The 16,546-nt window shown below is 40.9% G+C and overlaps 2 protein-coding genes across 2 annotated transcripts in view; one reads left to right on the top strand and one right to left on the bottom strand.

Moving 5' to 3' along the window:
- The window catches only part of LOC109971703 (uncharacterized), a 30,623-nt gene extending 19,558 nt beyond the window's left edge, over positions 1-11,065 (bottom strand). Inside the window, exons 1-9 of the mRNA XM_020620115.1 lie at positions 10,822-11,065; positions 4,215-4,813; positions 3,546-3,716; positions 2,824-3,060; positions 2,581-2,685; positions 2,344-2,462; positions 1,759-1,977; positions 1,498-1,585; positions 694-846 (exon numbers count right to left, since the gene is read on the bottom strand). Of these exons, the coding sequence (XP_020475771.1) occupies positions 694-846; positions 1,498-1,585; positions 1,759-1,977; positions 2,344-2,462; positions 2,581-2,685; positions 2,824-3,060; positions 3,546-3,716; positions 4,215-4,813; positions 10,822-11,050 (1,920 nt within the window). The 5' untranslated portion in view covers positions 11,051-11,065. The remainder of the gene's footprint in view (positions 1-693; positions 847-1,497; positions 1,586-1,758; positions 1,978-2,343; positions 2,463-2,580; positions 2,686-2,823; positions 3,061-3,545; positions 3,717-4,214; positions 4,814-10,821) is intronic.
- A 3,923-nt stretch (positions 11,066-14,988) lies between these two features.
- LOC109971673 (potassium channel subfamily K member 5-like) overlaps positions 14,989-16,546 on the top strand; it is a 10,620-nt gene continuing 9,062 nt past the window's right edge. The window contains exon 1 of the mRNA XM_020620067.1: positions 14,989-15,182. Within this exon, the coding sequence (XP_020475723.1) occupies positions 15,159-15,182 (24 nt within the window). The 5' untranslated portion in view covers positions 14,989-15,158. The remainder of the gene's footprint in view (positions 15,183-16,546) is intronic.

Here is a 16,546-nt window from a genome sequence, read left to right as displayed (position 1 = left end):
CCTTAATCCCATAGAAAATCTGTGGAGGGAGCTGAAGGTTCGAGTTGCCAAACATCAGCCACGAAACATTAATGACTTGGAGAGGATCTGCAAAGAGGAGTGGGTCAAAATCCCCCCTGAGATGTGTGCAAACCTTGTGGCCAACTACAAGAAACGTCTGACCTCTGTGATTGCCAACAAAGGTTTTGCCACCAAGTACTAAAGCACGTTTTGCAAAGGGATCAAATACTTATTTCATTCATGAAAATGCAAATTACTTTATAACTTTTTTTTTTGTAATGTATTTTTCTGTATTTATTTGTTATTGTTGTGTCTCGCACTGTTCACATAAACCTACCATTGAAATTGTAGACTGATCATTTCTTTGTTAGTTGGCAAACTTACAAAATCAGCTGGGGTTCAAATAATTTTTTCCCTGACTGTACCACTGATAAACATGCAAATTTACAGAACTGTCTGGAATCAACACTAGAATTGCTGTATTATCTACTGTTTCAGTTAAGATAACAGATTGATTAAGCAGTTGTTAAGTTAAGCTAAATGAATGTGTATAGCCAAAATTTATACACATTGGCTCTATAGACTTTATAACAGTGATGGATGGGATATGTGATTAGAGTGACTTAGAAGGATGAGGAAAAGTAAGAAACAACAACAACAAAACAAAACAAAAACAAAGCAAAAGAAATTTACCTCCGATGGCCTTATTTTGATAAAAAAGCTGCTGCGCTTGTAAGAGATCTTGAGCACTTTAGGCCAAGGGAAACGGTTGATCCTCAGTTTGTCCTTGTAAACCATAAGACCACTGGAACAAACACCCAGTGTAATGTCAACTCCATCAAGATCCTGCACACACAAAAACATAAACAGGTATGACCAAAGTGACACTACATACTTTCACACTTAACCTGCATTTGCAATAAACATTCACCAGGAGGCAGCCTTTCTCATGCTATGATACCATGGAGTTCAGAATCAGAATCAGCTTTATTGGCCAGGTGTCGGACACACAAGGAATTTGACTCTGGTACATCGGCTCTCAGTTTGCATGTACATATCCCCATGCAAGGGGCAAGTAAACAGTGAACCAGCATAAGGCTGTGAAATATAACAAAATAAGCTGTATTAACAAGCAACAAACAGTGCAAACAATGCAAAATAAGCAGTATAAACAGACAGTAAACAACGCAGACAAACAAAGGAATGTTTATTGAAATGAGATATATAGGAATAAAAACAGAGTACTTAAAGCTAGAGACCTGTACGAGTCTGTATAATCTGTACAATGTATACACACACACACACACACACAGGTATTGCACTGAGGGTTATTGTCCAGTCATGTCCAGTTATGTTATTTATTTATTTATTTTTAAAAAAAGGGCCTACATCAATTTTATAATTAAAATGTGGAAGCTGCTAATGAAATACAAGCATGTTGCTGCAAAACACACAAAGCATTCATCCAAATGTGCAATAACTTGAAAAACACCATACCTTGGCTTGGTGCAGGTCAACTCCATACATGGCAAGTTTCTTGGCATTTTCCAGAAACAACATGTCTGCTTGGGCTGGACTCATTGACCTGGAAATACATAAATAAAAGGGGTGAAAAGTCTATTCATTTGTTAAACAGTTAGTTACATAAACATCAATGATACAGAAGTTCTTGAAGATTTGTCTGCTGAACTGCACTCACACCAACTAGATCAAAGTTATGTGTTAACTATGTCATTGCTATGTGTCTCCTTTGATTACCTGTATGTGCGGTGCAGCTCCATCACTTTTTCTTCCAGCTCTTTGCTCTGTCCAGGGGCAAGGCTCAGATCTTTAACATAGTCTGTTCCATGAAGCTCCGGGTCATATTCTCCAAGCTCTGACTGGGCTGTGTAGGAGCCCAGCAGGGACAGTGTGACAAAGGAACAGGGAAGAACTCCACGCATGATGTCCTTCCTCAGCTGGAGACACAGAAAGTACCTGGAGAAGATGTGAAAGAAAAATAAGCCTACTTATAAGATAAAATGTATTCTGCATTTCATGAGAGATAATACAAGATTTTATTGTGTTGATGATATTTCTGGAAATACATGCTTGCTTTAGAGTTACAAGACCAATACTGCTTTCTTGTCTGCATGCTAAATATGAAGCTGAAGCCAACAGCTTGGCTTAGCATACAGGCCAGAAGCAGGATGAAACAGCTAGCAGTTTGTGTTAAGCTTAGTTTTATACTGCATTTAACAAACAAGCGTGAGAGTGGTATCAATCCTCTAACTCTCAGCAAGAAAGAAAACCAGCAGATTTCCCAAAATGCCAAACGATTCCTTTAACACTAGAGACATGTACCTGGTGAGGTCTTCAGTAAGCTGTGCTGGATCAGGAGGGTAGAACTTGACACTGAATGTAAACTCATACACGGCACCAGAAACCTGTTTCCGGATTTCTTTTGTGGGTTCCAACCATGTCTGCAGAAAACAAAGAAAAAATGACCAGCTGCTCTCAACAAATATCTTGTCAGCGTCATGTACAGTACCTGGTTATGCAATGTAGCTAAATTTACAGGAGAAAAAAAACACTGCCTACCTTGCTAGTTGGCGTTTCCCAGTAAGCGAGGCCAAAGTAATCTTTCTCCAGCAGGTTAACATGGTCACACACTTTTGTAATAAGTTCCTGACCTTTTGCATGTTTCTAAACAATAGAGGGACAGGCAGACAGATTAATAGAAGAAGGAGATATTCTTCAGTCTTCATAGCAATTTAATGTTTAACTGGGGTGACAGTTATTAAACAAACACAAGGACATATTGAAATTTGGGAAGTTTCTTACATCAAGTTCACACTCAAACTGAGTGTCATCCAGTAAGGTGACTTGGCACTGCATGGTCTTCTGACGTTTGGAGCCTTTGGCCTCTTCTGCCTTCTTTGTTGTCTTCTCCGTTTTTGCCTCTTCTTCTTCTGGACTTTCTTTCTCATGATTTGCAGGTTCTCCCTCTCTTTTCTCTGTGTCCTCTTCCTTCACTTCGTCCAACATCTCAGCTTCCTCTTTGTTATCCTCTTGAGCTAGCTGGTAGTCAACACACAACATGCAACGTATGTCAAGTACAGATGAAAAGAATGTGGCAGGACACAATGTGCTGTTTTTAGAAATTATGTCAGTGCTATAATTAAACTACAAATACTGGTAAACACCAAATATGCTGCTGTTGACACTACCGCTACTTCACAGCAGCATGGATCAGAACAAGCTTTCAGCTCAAAGCAGCATAATTACTTTTTCTGTGCAAGCTGCCACCTCATCAAATATTCATGAGAACAAAAAAGTGAGTCCTCTACAACAGTCAAATCTGAACTATGAATTTCTATACAGGAAAAAAGTGACAATGACTTTTGTCCTTTTGCATTTGTGACTAACATATAGACTTTCCAGCAGTAATATGATTTATAGCACACTCACAAGAGTGCTATCATTTCGCTCACCTAACTCTCAGCAAGAAAGCTAAATCTTAGACTTTCGGTCCTTCAAGTGTCATTTGTCAGAGATGCACTCACCTGTATCTCTGCGCTGCTTACTGAGTGCTGATCAGGAGCCTGTTCAGTGTCTAGCTCAGTTTTAAGCTCAGGCTCCGGAGCAGCAATCGGTGCTTTCATCTTCTTCTCACTCAGCCTTTTCATTTCCCTCTCCACCTTCCTTCCTTTGTTCTTTCCTTTCTCTTTCCTCTTCCCTTTTTCCTCTTCCTTCTTCTGCTTTCCTTCTGTTTTTTCCTCCTCTTTGTCCTTTGCCTCTTCTTTCACCTGGTCTTCTTTCTTTTTTGACTCTTCTTTCTTCTTCCCCTCCTTTACTTTCTCCTGTTCTTTCCTTTTTACCTTCTCCTCCTCCTCGTTTTTTGACTTTTCTTCCTCTTTCTTCTTTACTTTTTCAGCTTCTCTGGCTTTTTCTTCTTCTTCTTTCTTCTTTGCTTTCTCTTCTTTCTTTCTTACACGTTCTTCTTCCTCTGCTTTCCGCTTTGCTTTTTCCTCTTCCTTCTTCTTTACCTTTTGCTCCTTTTCTTTTTTCTTTGCCACCTTCTTGTCTACTTTTTCCACCTTTTTTCCAGCCTCTGTCTCCTTGTCTTTAATTTCAGCAGTCTCCTTCTTTTCGTCTTTTATCTCAAAATTTTCTTCCGCTTTTTCTACAGTCTTCTGCGTTTTCTCCTCCTCTTTTTGTTCCTCTTTTTTCACCTTTTTCTCTTCCTTTTCTGCCTCGTCCTTTTTCACCTTCTCCTCATCCTTTTCCTCTACTTTCTTCTTTTTCTTTTTACTGCCCTTCTCAAATTTTTCTTCTTTCTTTTTTACCTCTTTTTGTTTTTCATCTCTCTTTTTCACTTGTTTTACCTCTAATTGTTCCACTTCTTCTTTAGCCTCCTTCTCTTCACTTTTCACCTTTTCCTCTTCCTTCTCCTCTTCTGCCTTGTCTGCCTTTTCCTCTTTGTCCGCCTTTTCCTCCCTGGCTTTCTCTGCTTCAAACCCCTCTCCTTCAGAGCACTGTGAGCGGCGTTTGAGGAAAGATGAGAAGAGGCGAGACAGGCCTTTGCCTGCTGAGGTCCTGGTACTAGGCTTCAGCTGCTCCTCCTCAGGAGAGGCTGCTGCTTCTGCAGGCCCAGGTTCAGAAGACTGCTCCTGGGTCTTCTTGCTCGACTGCTCCCCCTCTGGCTCAGACGCTGCTTCCTCTGGCTTCTGCTTGTTCTCTGGGTCAGGTTCGGGCTCGGCGCCACTAGCCTTCTGCTTGCCCTCAGTGTCCGCCTCACTCACCACACTTGCCTCTGTTGTCATGGTAGCCACTGGGAAGGAGAACAGAAGGGAGTCATAGATGGAAAAAGGTCGTGGTGCTGTACAGTGTGAGGGTGCACAGCACGCCTTTACTTGGAACACAACAAACAAGATTAGGAGCAGCCTGTGTGTAAGAAACATTATACTTCACTTTGCTGTCAATAGCACACATATACAGTAGAATACGCAGACTATACTACGCTGATACAATGCTGATGTTTTCAGTAAACCACTAAGGTTCATGCTTAAGGACTATAACAAACAACTAGCTCTGAAACCAAGTGGTTAATTGATCAATTGACTAACAAAATAAATCAGCACCAATTTTATTTCATGCATTTTTCAATATAAAAACACACCGTTTCAGGTGATTAATGTGCTGCTTTTGTTTTATTTTATGGTGTGAGTGAATATCTTAAGACAGGCAACTGCCCCATTGTGATGGGCATTTGTTACAATTTTCTATATAGAACAATTTTAGAACATAATTGGCACATTAATCAGTAGTGAAAATAATCAGCAGCTGCAGCTCCGCAAACACCAAAAATGGTCCAAAATATTTTGTTGTGTTAAATCCCAGACGATGCTGATACGTGCTAGTCTGAAGTAAACAAAAGGAAATTTCTTGTTAATTTTAGAGAGTGTGAATCTTCTAACTTATTAAATTCCAAATTATAAGAAAAGAGTCGTACAGTTGTTTTGGCCTTTTCTCTCAATACACAGCAAAGATGTAATAGAAATTTTAATCTTTCATCATGGGTAAGTAGGACAGGATATCCTCTAAGGATGCTTCTTTATTCCCCCTTAATACTTTGATTTTAGATGATGATGCTCTAATCAAGAGCAATTTATCATGCACAGTTTTTACAATAAGTAATTTGCATTGCTGGTTAAATTTATTGTCAGCTGCCCACTGTGACTGGCATGACAGACTTATTCTATAAAACATGCAGCCAACTGCCACCCACAGATTATATTCCAACTCAAACACACACATACTTACGCATAAACAAATATCACTTTATCAGACAATAGCCTTGTGTGTTTGTGTCTACATGGAGTTCTGAGGGTGAGCTTACACCACTGCCTATGACAGACCCAATAAATCTCAAAGGAGGCATTCTGCTTTGGAGCTGCCTATTAGCTCATCCTCACCAAGCATGCCTGGTTCCCGCACACACCCATCCGGCAAAGATTATCCACACCAACTTAATAGGCTACACACAGAACTAGGGTGAAAGGATGCTATACACCGTGAGACGACACTAGCCAACTCTTAATACTGTTTATACTACAGTCACTATTTTATTAATATTTCTGGGTGGACTATATTGGGCATATGGCAAAAGAGGACTTTATCCATACTGTCCATTTCAATGCAGAGCATTTTTTTTAGAGCTAACAGCAAACATTTTACCTACTGGTCTTTTCAACCTGACTGTAGAGAAGCTATGAAGAGTACTACTAATATGTAGAAGTACAGGCACACTTGCCTAATTTACTTATTATCACAGTTGTTTCACAGTCACAGGACAAAGGTCTTTAATGAACGTGACTGATTCACAGGTGTGGTAGGGAGAAGACAGATATGATATATTTAGAAAGTTCTAGCCATCTGTTTAAATCACACAATGGGCTGAAATACACTGGAGGTATTAAGCAATCACACGCCTCTTATAAGTGAGATTTATCAGTCACAGTGACTCACTATACAGTCAACTCCTAACTTCAATGAGATACCCACCCTGTGTACTAGGCCTTATGTAAATCACAGTTCCCCTATTTGATTGTTCATCGCTCATCATCTAAAGGGCGTCCCAGAGCTCTAAGGAGGCTGCCTCGAGGAGCCGTGAGTGAGGATACACAAGACCATCCTTCGCTGCGGTCTTTCATGGACTGGCCCACCTCTTTGAAAGTCATTTGGTGACTGGATACTTCCGATGAAGGATAGGAAGAAAGGATGTCTCATGACTAAAATGTTTTTCCTCAATTCCTCTCCCCTCACATTTTTCTTTGAATTTTACTTGGATAGGACTAAGACACAAAGAAAAGATGTAAGTGAGGGAAACGTGGATGTAGCTAAGGGAACTGGGACTTACCCCTTGTCTAAACGGTGACTAATGTAGCTGTGTTTGTATTTTCCATATGTAGTTCAATGCCCCCTCCTGTTTTGTGTGGAGTGGGGGAGGGAAAAAGCTAGACAGGCAGACAAGTCAATCTTCCAGATGTACAGAGCCATCCCAAAGGGTGCAGGCTGGCCCCCTATACCATACCCTTCCTTCATACTGGCACTACAGGACAGGAGGAGAGGAGGAGGAGGGAGTACACACACAGACCAAATCCTTTTCAGCCCTCCCATTGTTTGCGTCCAGTGACCAATAACTGTGCCGCACACTATAACTAATCCTGCTTACCCTTCCCCCCACAAGACCCCATATATTCCCTAGGTCACCACACACATACATACACACACAAACACACCAGTATGCATCAATGCTCACAGGCTCATCTGGGTCTTTTAATACTCTGTCATCTCAATTCTGCTTGTCAGGAAACAGACATGGTCCTAATGGACCAGCTGAGCTTGTGTCTGCTGCCTCCTCCATTTTGTGTTGCCGATCTAACATCTCTGCTATCTGCCAGCTGAGCAGCGCTAACCTGTCTCATGATCAATTAAGATAGGGGCAGCCACACCACAGGACCTCTCAACAGAGCATCAGTCTCTTGTAATATGAGGCATGTTTCTTTTTTGTTGTGGAAGTAATTAGATGAAATACTGCTATACTAAAAAAAAAAAATAAATAAAATCTGCCCTCAATGCTACATAATTACTGTCTCTAATGAGATAAATTATAGATGAAGTAGGCCACCGTCTAGCAAGAGTTCAAAAAAGAGCTGCTTGGATCAGGTGCAAACACCAGGGCTGAAGTTGAATCTGGAAATTTACTGCACGTTTCTATGACTCTTAATTGAATGTATTGTCCCCACAGGAAGATCATTTTAAAGTTGAGGGATATTTATTTATTTGGCTCAGTGAATTTCACATAAAGGAAAGAGAATGGGACCTTAGGGGATTCAATGAATATTTTATGCTTAAATGTAAATAACATTAACAGTGTGAGCCCCAGTTGATCTCATTAAAATTTATTTATTAAAATTATGCAAAAACATTCTGACTGATGATAGCCCGATTACTTATCTGTGACTAATACCAAAACACACTAATTGCCCACTAACCCAAGTCATCAGGTTTAAAATGATATTTTCAGGAATTGTCTAGATACCAAAGTCTTTATTTTATTTGCCAGTGATGCTGTAATGCTGCTGCTGTGCTTGTATGATGAAATGAGATGAGAAGGCTGAAAGGGGCTGAGCCTGCAAAGGAGGAGGAGGTATAGCATATAAATAGCTACATGTGCTCAGGATGCAGGGAGTCATTAGTTAGCCTTTACAGATGAGCTCATACCTATTTCTGTTCAGTGCACTGTGTGCACACAACATGCATATGCACGTGCAAGCATGTGCAGCCGCAAAACACAAACAGAGGACTACACTTACATCTTAGTGTTTAAGACAATAGAGGAATGTTTTAATTTGTTTTGAGTGAATTCATTGCCCTTTTCTGACCAATACTGGTCACTGACTGACAAGTAACACGAGTTCCAAAATAACTTTGATTTGTAGAAATACTTGGACATAAAGCATGTTTCCTGGGCACTAAGAGTAGGTTTAAGGACTTAAGGACTTAGATTATCTATACATCTACCTGCTACAGTGTCTGTCTCACTGTCTCTCTCCTCTCTGATTCTGTCTCTCTGAGAGGGAGAAGAGCGGGAAGGAGCACAGTGGCTATCAGCTGTGCTGTTTCATGGTTTTATGTGGGGCCCCGCCTACCTGGCTGAAAGTCAACACAACTGAAACAAAGGCCAAGATATCAGTCTTCTGGCCACATGGTGGCTTCTATTAACCTCTCTAAGTAAACAGAGACACACATGCCAGCATACACACTAACATGTGCCTGGCTAAACTGTTCGTATATTCAGTTAAACACAAACCTGCCCAGCATCATCATGAATACACAGTATATTGGTAGGCATAATAGTCAACACATTTGCCTTTTTATAAGGGATTCAGAAGTCTAATCTAATACTGCATATTTCAAGATTACGGCGAGACATAAAGTGACTTGCAACAAATTAAAAATGTGACCAAACTGTGAACGAATCAGGGATTCTGTGACACCATAGCTCTTGTGTGAACTGGGGTATATTCAACCAAAGGATATTAGGCTACAAAGGTTTATTTTAGTCAAGCTCTCTGTGCAACCCTATCCTAAACCCAGTTCTGAACTAATCGATACACACAGATGGCATTTGAGTCTGATGCTGTAATATGAACCAACATGGGAAAAGAATGAAGTAGTTTGATTGATTTACTGTGGTCACCCTGAAAGCAATTATGAATCCATTTCCAACCTCCTGTCAGCAAAAGCCCACTAAAGGAACAGTATATCTGTACATTAGCACACATTATGAAAGAAGTGTTCTTTTTATGTTGGACGCTCAAAATCCAGATTTGTGTCTACACAGTAGTATTCATTAGTCGAGGAATTTTAAAAATGGCTGCACAGTTATTCAATTAATCACAATGGAATAAAATTATTCTGCAACTAGATCTTAAAAATGTTTGTGTATAAAATGTTTTTTTTTAACAGGGTCTTATTGAGACTCAAAGCCACAGACTCCCTCATTCATAATAAAAAAAGAGCAAACGGAATCAGTGTGTGGAGTCTGCACCCTATTAATACACTCACACAGCGTGGTAGTCTAACAGCATGAATGCAGCATAACTCCCAAAAGAGGATTAACATCAGCAAGCTCTTCTTGGACCTTAGTGACCTCACTCTCACACAGCAGAGCCAAACACATCCTTCAGCATCACTTCAGCAGCTCTGTGTTAACAGCAGTACAGGAGACCCCGAGCATGCACGCCTTATTGCTGTCAGTTTTTTTTGTTTTAACCCCTGTTTACTTCTGTTGCAATCACTTGGCAGTCATACTGCATTAAAGCTGCCTCTGTCTGTTCTTCATCCTTTCTGCGTCATATCTGCAGTGCTTGATAACAGATACATATATCCAGCAGTATTATTAACGCAGACAAGACTTATTGGATGAGTTTTTCTTAAGTGTGTTATGGGTAGTACAGGCCTGCTTACGCACAGGAACAGACACATATGCCACCGTCCACCAAAGGTGGATCTTTAACCCCATACACACACTCCTCTGGAGGTAAAGACAAGCCATGCCAAGCAGAAAACAAAACCCAAATGCAGAGACATTTCTGAAACAGCACGGGAAAAAAAAACAACCACCTGAGCAGACACACCTCGCAGAACGGTACCTGAGACTAAAAACATCCTGACATGAGGAGACACATGTGCGTCATCTGAAAAAATAAATATTTGACATATGAATGATTCAGGCTACAGAAATGTGACCATCATGTCACTTCCAGTCAGTTCTTAACGTTCAGATTTAATTCCTTTATACATCATACTGACATCTGTACTAGAATGCATGTGAAGATGAGCCTTTACTGGACAATATTTAAAAAAATAATCCATCTTACTAAAATGTGCACGCTTATAGCAGAGTAGTAACTTGCATGCCCATTCATTTTCACACAACACACGCGGAAGGCGCCGCCGCCTCCGCCTTACTGACCACTTTTGATTTATGAAGATGTTGTTACCCTATGTTATATATTACCTTTGGGCACGATGTAGGCTAATAATTCTCATCAGTTTGAGCAAATCGTCTTTTAAATGTCGCGTGGTAATGCGACAAACATTTCCAACTTTTTTCCCCCTATTAAACCGCAAAACAGTAATGGACTGCGTTTGGCCAACGTGCCAGGATATTTAAACAATCTGTGTATGAAAATGGCGCCGAATGTACAGCAAATCAAACACCAACTCGTCCCCGGCATCAGAGGAACAACAATTTCAAATTTAGCTTACCTACTATAGGATTAGCATCGACAGAAAAGCAAACAGCCCAAATCCGATAAAATCCTATATTCCGCACGTTCAGAGCAGAAACAATGTTGCGGGGCGACTCGCACTTTGTTGTGCTGAAGGTGTCCGACGCTCGTAAAGGGGCGGAGCCTCCCGCTGGAGCCTGGACTTCAGGGGACCAGATGAGAACAGAGCAGCGCGCCGATGTGGACGAGGTGCACACAGCTTTCATGTAAGGCTGATTGGAACTAGATTCATGCCACTAAATGCAAGTCTGTGCTAACAAAAATACAGGGTTAATATGAAAATGCTGCAGTAATCCAAGTGTGAAAACATAACTGGCACATCTGTAGATTTATAGCAGATTTCTAATGTTTTGATAATAGCAGGAAATATTACATTACTTGTCTTCTTTTAATACACAGCTCATCACTATTTGGTACATTACACTAAGCCTCATTTCAAAAATTCCCAACAGGCGTGGAGGGAGGCCTGCCAACCAGCGCAATCATTAACAAGGTACAATGTCCACTAACAGCAGGCATGCACGTCGAAGTCGTCCAGTCATCTCAGGCAACAACGGTGTATTCATGGTGAAGGTGTCAGCAATGCAACTCTGAGACAACTGGTTAGATATTGAAAGAGGCACAGTTTCAAAATAATGGGAAAATCAGTGCCTACTGAAAAAGTCCTGTCCAACAACAGCGCCTCAGCCATCTTATTTAAATCCAAAAACAAACAAGCACATGCATCTGGTCACATGCACACGCACGCGCGCACACACACACACATACAAGCTGTCTTTATGGGCCGCTGGCATGGTCCCCACTCATATGCCTGACCCCATTAGGGCCATATAGCTCACAGGCGGGGGGTGTAGCATAAGGGGTTCATTATTCTCAGCCGCACAGGGTAGGGCACCATCACCTTAGTTTCACAGAGAAAAGTTCATGTGGCATCGCATGCACAGCAGTGTCATTTCTGGGCAACTTAGCTGCTTCTCGCTGAAGAAAAACATACTAGTTTAAAGATTATTCTATAAAAACTTATTTAAATAGCACTAAACAAGAAAGATGCCAAACTATAAGATGGGAAATAAAAAAATGTCTCTACAGTAACAGATAATTACTTTTTTCGTTGGACCACAGACCAAAATAATTTCACATCTGCAGTACTACAAAATGTTCAAAGTGGTGGTGGTAACAACTTATTAATGTAATGTATTAACATGAAGAATCTACTTAATTCTACTTGGGTACAAAAAAAAAGAAAAAAAATTTTGTAGTTCCTTTGTGCACCGTTTCCTCTGGTTCAGTTTCACATGGAACAACCAAGTCAGAAAGACAGAAGAACAGCGACGGAGAGAAACAAAGACTATAGGAAACTACTCGCTCTGCCTCCAGTTGCTTAGGAACCCCTGCCCTGCCCTGTGCCTACTGCAAATAGCAGGTGCTGAGCTGGACCCAGGAGAGGGAGGAGAGACAGAACAGAGAGAGGAGATGAGCAGCAGCAGCACTCACAGACCCACAGTCCCTTGAGACACTGACAGGCTGGAACCACAGACTCAGACGACCCACTCACACACAGCAGACGCACGCAGAAACACTGACACATGCCTTCTGTTTCCCCTGCTACTCTTGCTCATTTGTTCAAAAACACGGGCAAGCATGCACATATGACGGCGCAGTGCGTTACTCCAGCTGAGTGCACGAGGGTTATGTTTATTTGCAACATCTTTATCCCTCTCTGGCTCCTTCGCTCAGTGATTACATAATGCCCCATAGCACTTCCACCCAGTTCATCTCTCTTTGACTTTCAATACTGCATCTAGGTACACATCACACACTACAGCACATTCCCTTCCGTATCTTATATAAAACAACATTTGCAACCTTGAAAAATATTTTTCAAGGCTGCAAATGTTTTTTTTTTTATTTGTGCTCAGGATGTGAGCTTTGCACATCAACATTCACAGTGCACCCTTATGAAGTATTTATGAACCAGGAACATTCCATGTTTCTTCCCCTTTCTGCCAGCAGGTGTATGGCTCCTCCTCTTTGTTTTAGGCCGAGTCTAAATTCTCTCACAGCTTAGAGACTTTAAATTACACAGTGCAATGTTTCTTCAAAGGGAAGAGTATGGACGTTATGTGGTACAAAACAATATAGAAAACAGCACAGGACAACTCTCCTAAAAATTAATCATGTATTTTGTGCAGTTAGTAAAACTGACAAACATTTGCATAAACAGGTGATGCAAAGCGATGGGTCACATTAGAACTGAAATGCATTTGGATGTCATTTGATATTTAAAACACTCTTTAAAAATACACTGTACCCAGCTTCAAGGCTCACAGTGCAATGAACAAATTGTAGCAGATATTCTAGGCCACATAAGTAGATGCAGCACTGTGTGTGATCATCAGATGCTAGCTGTGGGTGGCTAGGTTGTCTCAGTTTAGCATGCCACCTGGTGGTCAGAGGATGAATGAGTGAACTTTTCACATGCATGCTGCATGTCACATGCTGATGTGACAGAACAGTTAGTGATGGGACTGGTGTAAAAACTAAATGTGTCTCGTTATCATACACAAAATATTAAACACTGCATCAATAATTACACTACTAACGTCTGATTGATGCCATACACGAGTATAAATGTGTATCTTGATTGTTTTTATAACAAAAAACTAAACTATGTGGTAAAAGATCAAATACTCAGTTCGACATTATTGTCAACATTAAATTATTTGCCGTGACAGAGAGGGAATCCCCGCCACTCTGTCTCGACACACAGCTGCAGCCTAATGCATGCTGGGAACATGTGTTCATGAGAGATAAAGAGGTGTTTGCTACAGATGCCTCGGAGTGACACGCTCACCCCTCCCAAAACTAGTATTGATGTGAGCATGAGCAGGTCAACAACAGCAGTGTACAGTAATTTCAGCCACTAAAGCTCTCAGTGGGATTCTGTCACATTTTCTTGTTCAAATCAATTTGATCCTGAATGTAAGAAGGATGTCATGCATTTTTTTAAAAATAACTTACATAAAATAAAGTACACACTTTCCTTCCTGGGATATAAAGGAATAGTCAAGTTTGAGCAACAGCAGACATGTTTACATACAGATTAATGAAGACACATTCTAAGCGCCGACAGTGATGCATGAGGAGTTTAAACTCTGCAGTGAAATCCCGGGAGGAGGACCATATCAGACAGAAGTCATCAACAATTAAAACTTAATAGTCTCTATAAAGACTGATGAGCTATGTCTTCATACAACTGCAACATAAATATAAATGAAATGCTTCTTCACAGCTGAGTAGGAGTCTTCAGTTAGGTCAAAGTGTTTGTTATATGCACAGTTAGGAAACGTGTTTCCCTGTACAATGAAATTCTTACTTTGCCGTCCACATGAATGCCACATAATAAAAATGAAATATAAGGTAGATGAGCAATAACACAAATCTAAATAGGCAGTAGAATCACAAATCTAAGGCACTGTGCATTATCTAGGAAATACTAGGATAAAATAAGTGTTAGTCCATATGTACTGCATGTAAAATATCAGTGCAATACCCTCAGAAGAGTCCTCATAAAGCCGGATAAATACCACAACAACAGCTCAAATACCTTTTTCCATACAACTTAAAATGGTATCAGATACTCACATCATATCCATGTGGATGGTCATTGCCCAGTGCATGGTCAGTCCCAGACAGTGCAGCCAGGTCAGAGGGAGGGAGAGACACAAGAGTAAAATAATCATTTTATATATGTGAGAGGACACCAATAGAGAGTTTGTATAGTTGAATCAAAAAAGAGACAGGTGACACTCTTTAAAAAGTACAGAACTAGGTGAACCTTGCAGTATAAATGACATATATATCGCACTTCATATCATAATGTGTTAACATATAGATGACTAGTGTTACACATGGGTCTGAACGCTTCTTTTGATAAAAGAAAAACAAACGCAACAACAGTGTAAACAATGTAACCATGCAGGTTACTGAAACAAGTTACTCAAGTCAATATCCACAGATTTTCCTCCACTTCTGTCATTTAGCCAGTTCCCATAGGATATCTGTTTGATGATTGGACTACTTTTTAAGAATATGGGGTCCAGAGTATGTGGGCTGGGGAAAGCAACCTTACAACAAACCTGGTGCTGAACTTTCTGATCTTTTTTGTCATGTAGTCCACTCGAAAGCCAACAGTACGCTTTCTTCTTTTCTATGTAGGCTAATAGCAAATAGCCCCGACCTCGTATTTGACATAACCCCTCTAAATGCGGTGCAGTGAACTCCAGACGAACTCCCGCCGTGAGGAAACGGGAAATGAAGAAAACGTCATTGCAAAAGGTGTGCGATACAAACAGTGACGGGGTCTAGGCAGGCGAGTCGTACCTGAACAGATGTCTCCTTTGTGTGTTTTCCCCACCTTCACTTTGATGCCATAATTCCGGTGTTTCCCTTCAGAACAGGTTAAGAGACTATCGAGCAGGTTTTCTCAGAGAGACAGTGACGCAGCTACAATGACGAAGCACTAAGTGGTGATGGGTGGAGATCAGAAGTGGGAGAGTTATCCTAAAAAAACTCTTAGATTCCTCGTTGCTTTTTATTTTGAAACCAAACACGTGTCAGGTCGAGTATGGATCTCCTTGTAGAACAGTGGTTTGTAGTGGTTCAAATGCCTTAACACAAATGGGCATGCACTTTCTTTAGAAGTTCACAGAATAGTGTCCATGTTGGGGATAAGGATTCGTTAACAAACTGTCAGTTCAGTACCAAACAGGTGCAGCTCTTCTGCTACGTGGTTTTGTATTGTATAAGTTCATTAGAGGAATGTGTGGTCAAAGATTGAGCCTTTGTTTACCTAAAGCCAACTTACCTGTCAACCGACTGGTGGCTCCATAGAGGGCGCTATTTGTGTGGAGGTCGTTGGGGGGTTGCTGTTTCTTATTTCTAACAATCACTGTGCCAGAACGTACACGTATTCTTTAGGCACAAAGGGACACGGAATAATCTGGTTACCTACTCCGTATTTTCCTAATTGATTCTAAATAAAGTGATAATCAGTAATTCCTTTTAAAATTAATAAGTTACTATATTTATGTCCCATCAAAACTGTGGTAGAATGTATTGTAAATTTTTGGTGATCTTACCATTACTGTCCCCTCAAATAGCGCAGTTCGAGTGTATAAGGTTGAAGGATATATTTTAGGTATGGCTCCATTTGATGACCTTGTGTGAAATCCCAGATGATCTAGATATCAGCCTGCCAGCTGCTACAGCTGGAAACATCTGTCTCAGTATTACAGCATCTGGAACTCAGTGTCAGAAACGGCGTGCGTAATGCGGCTGAAAAGTGTTAGGTAAACTCAATATTGTCAGAGCCAGCAAACACATCCAACAGAGGTGATCCAAAATACGTAGTCCAGAGGGAAGTCCGTTAAGCCGATACACTGAAGCAGTCTGAAATAAGAGGGCAAGGCAGAAGAGAAAGAAAGAAAGAAAACCCCAAAAAACAAGACAACCACAGGGGACCACAACACTGACAAGGGGAACCCGGACCAAACAGGCAAAAGAACAAAAATAAAAAAAAAACACCCAAAAAAAACAAAGTCCTAGTCCATGGGGTGACCCCGAAAAACAGGGAGCCAGGCAGGAGTCCGGGGAGGCCGCTCGGGAGGGCGGCCGCGATGCCAGGCAGGAGTCCAGAGAGG

Source organism: Monopterus albus, unplaced genomic scaffold (genome assembly GCF_001952655.1).
Source record: "Monopterus albus unplaced genomic scaffold, M_albus_1.0 scaffold232.1, whole genome shotgun sequence".
NCBI classification, from domain to species: Eukaryota; Metazoa; Chordata; class Actinopteri; order Synbranchiformes; family Synbranchidae; genus Monopterus; species Monopterus albus.
Note: the sequence above shows the minus strand (reverse complement) of the source record. Positions and strands in the feature narration are given on the sequence as shown.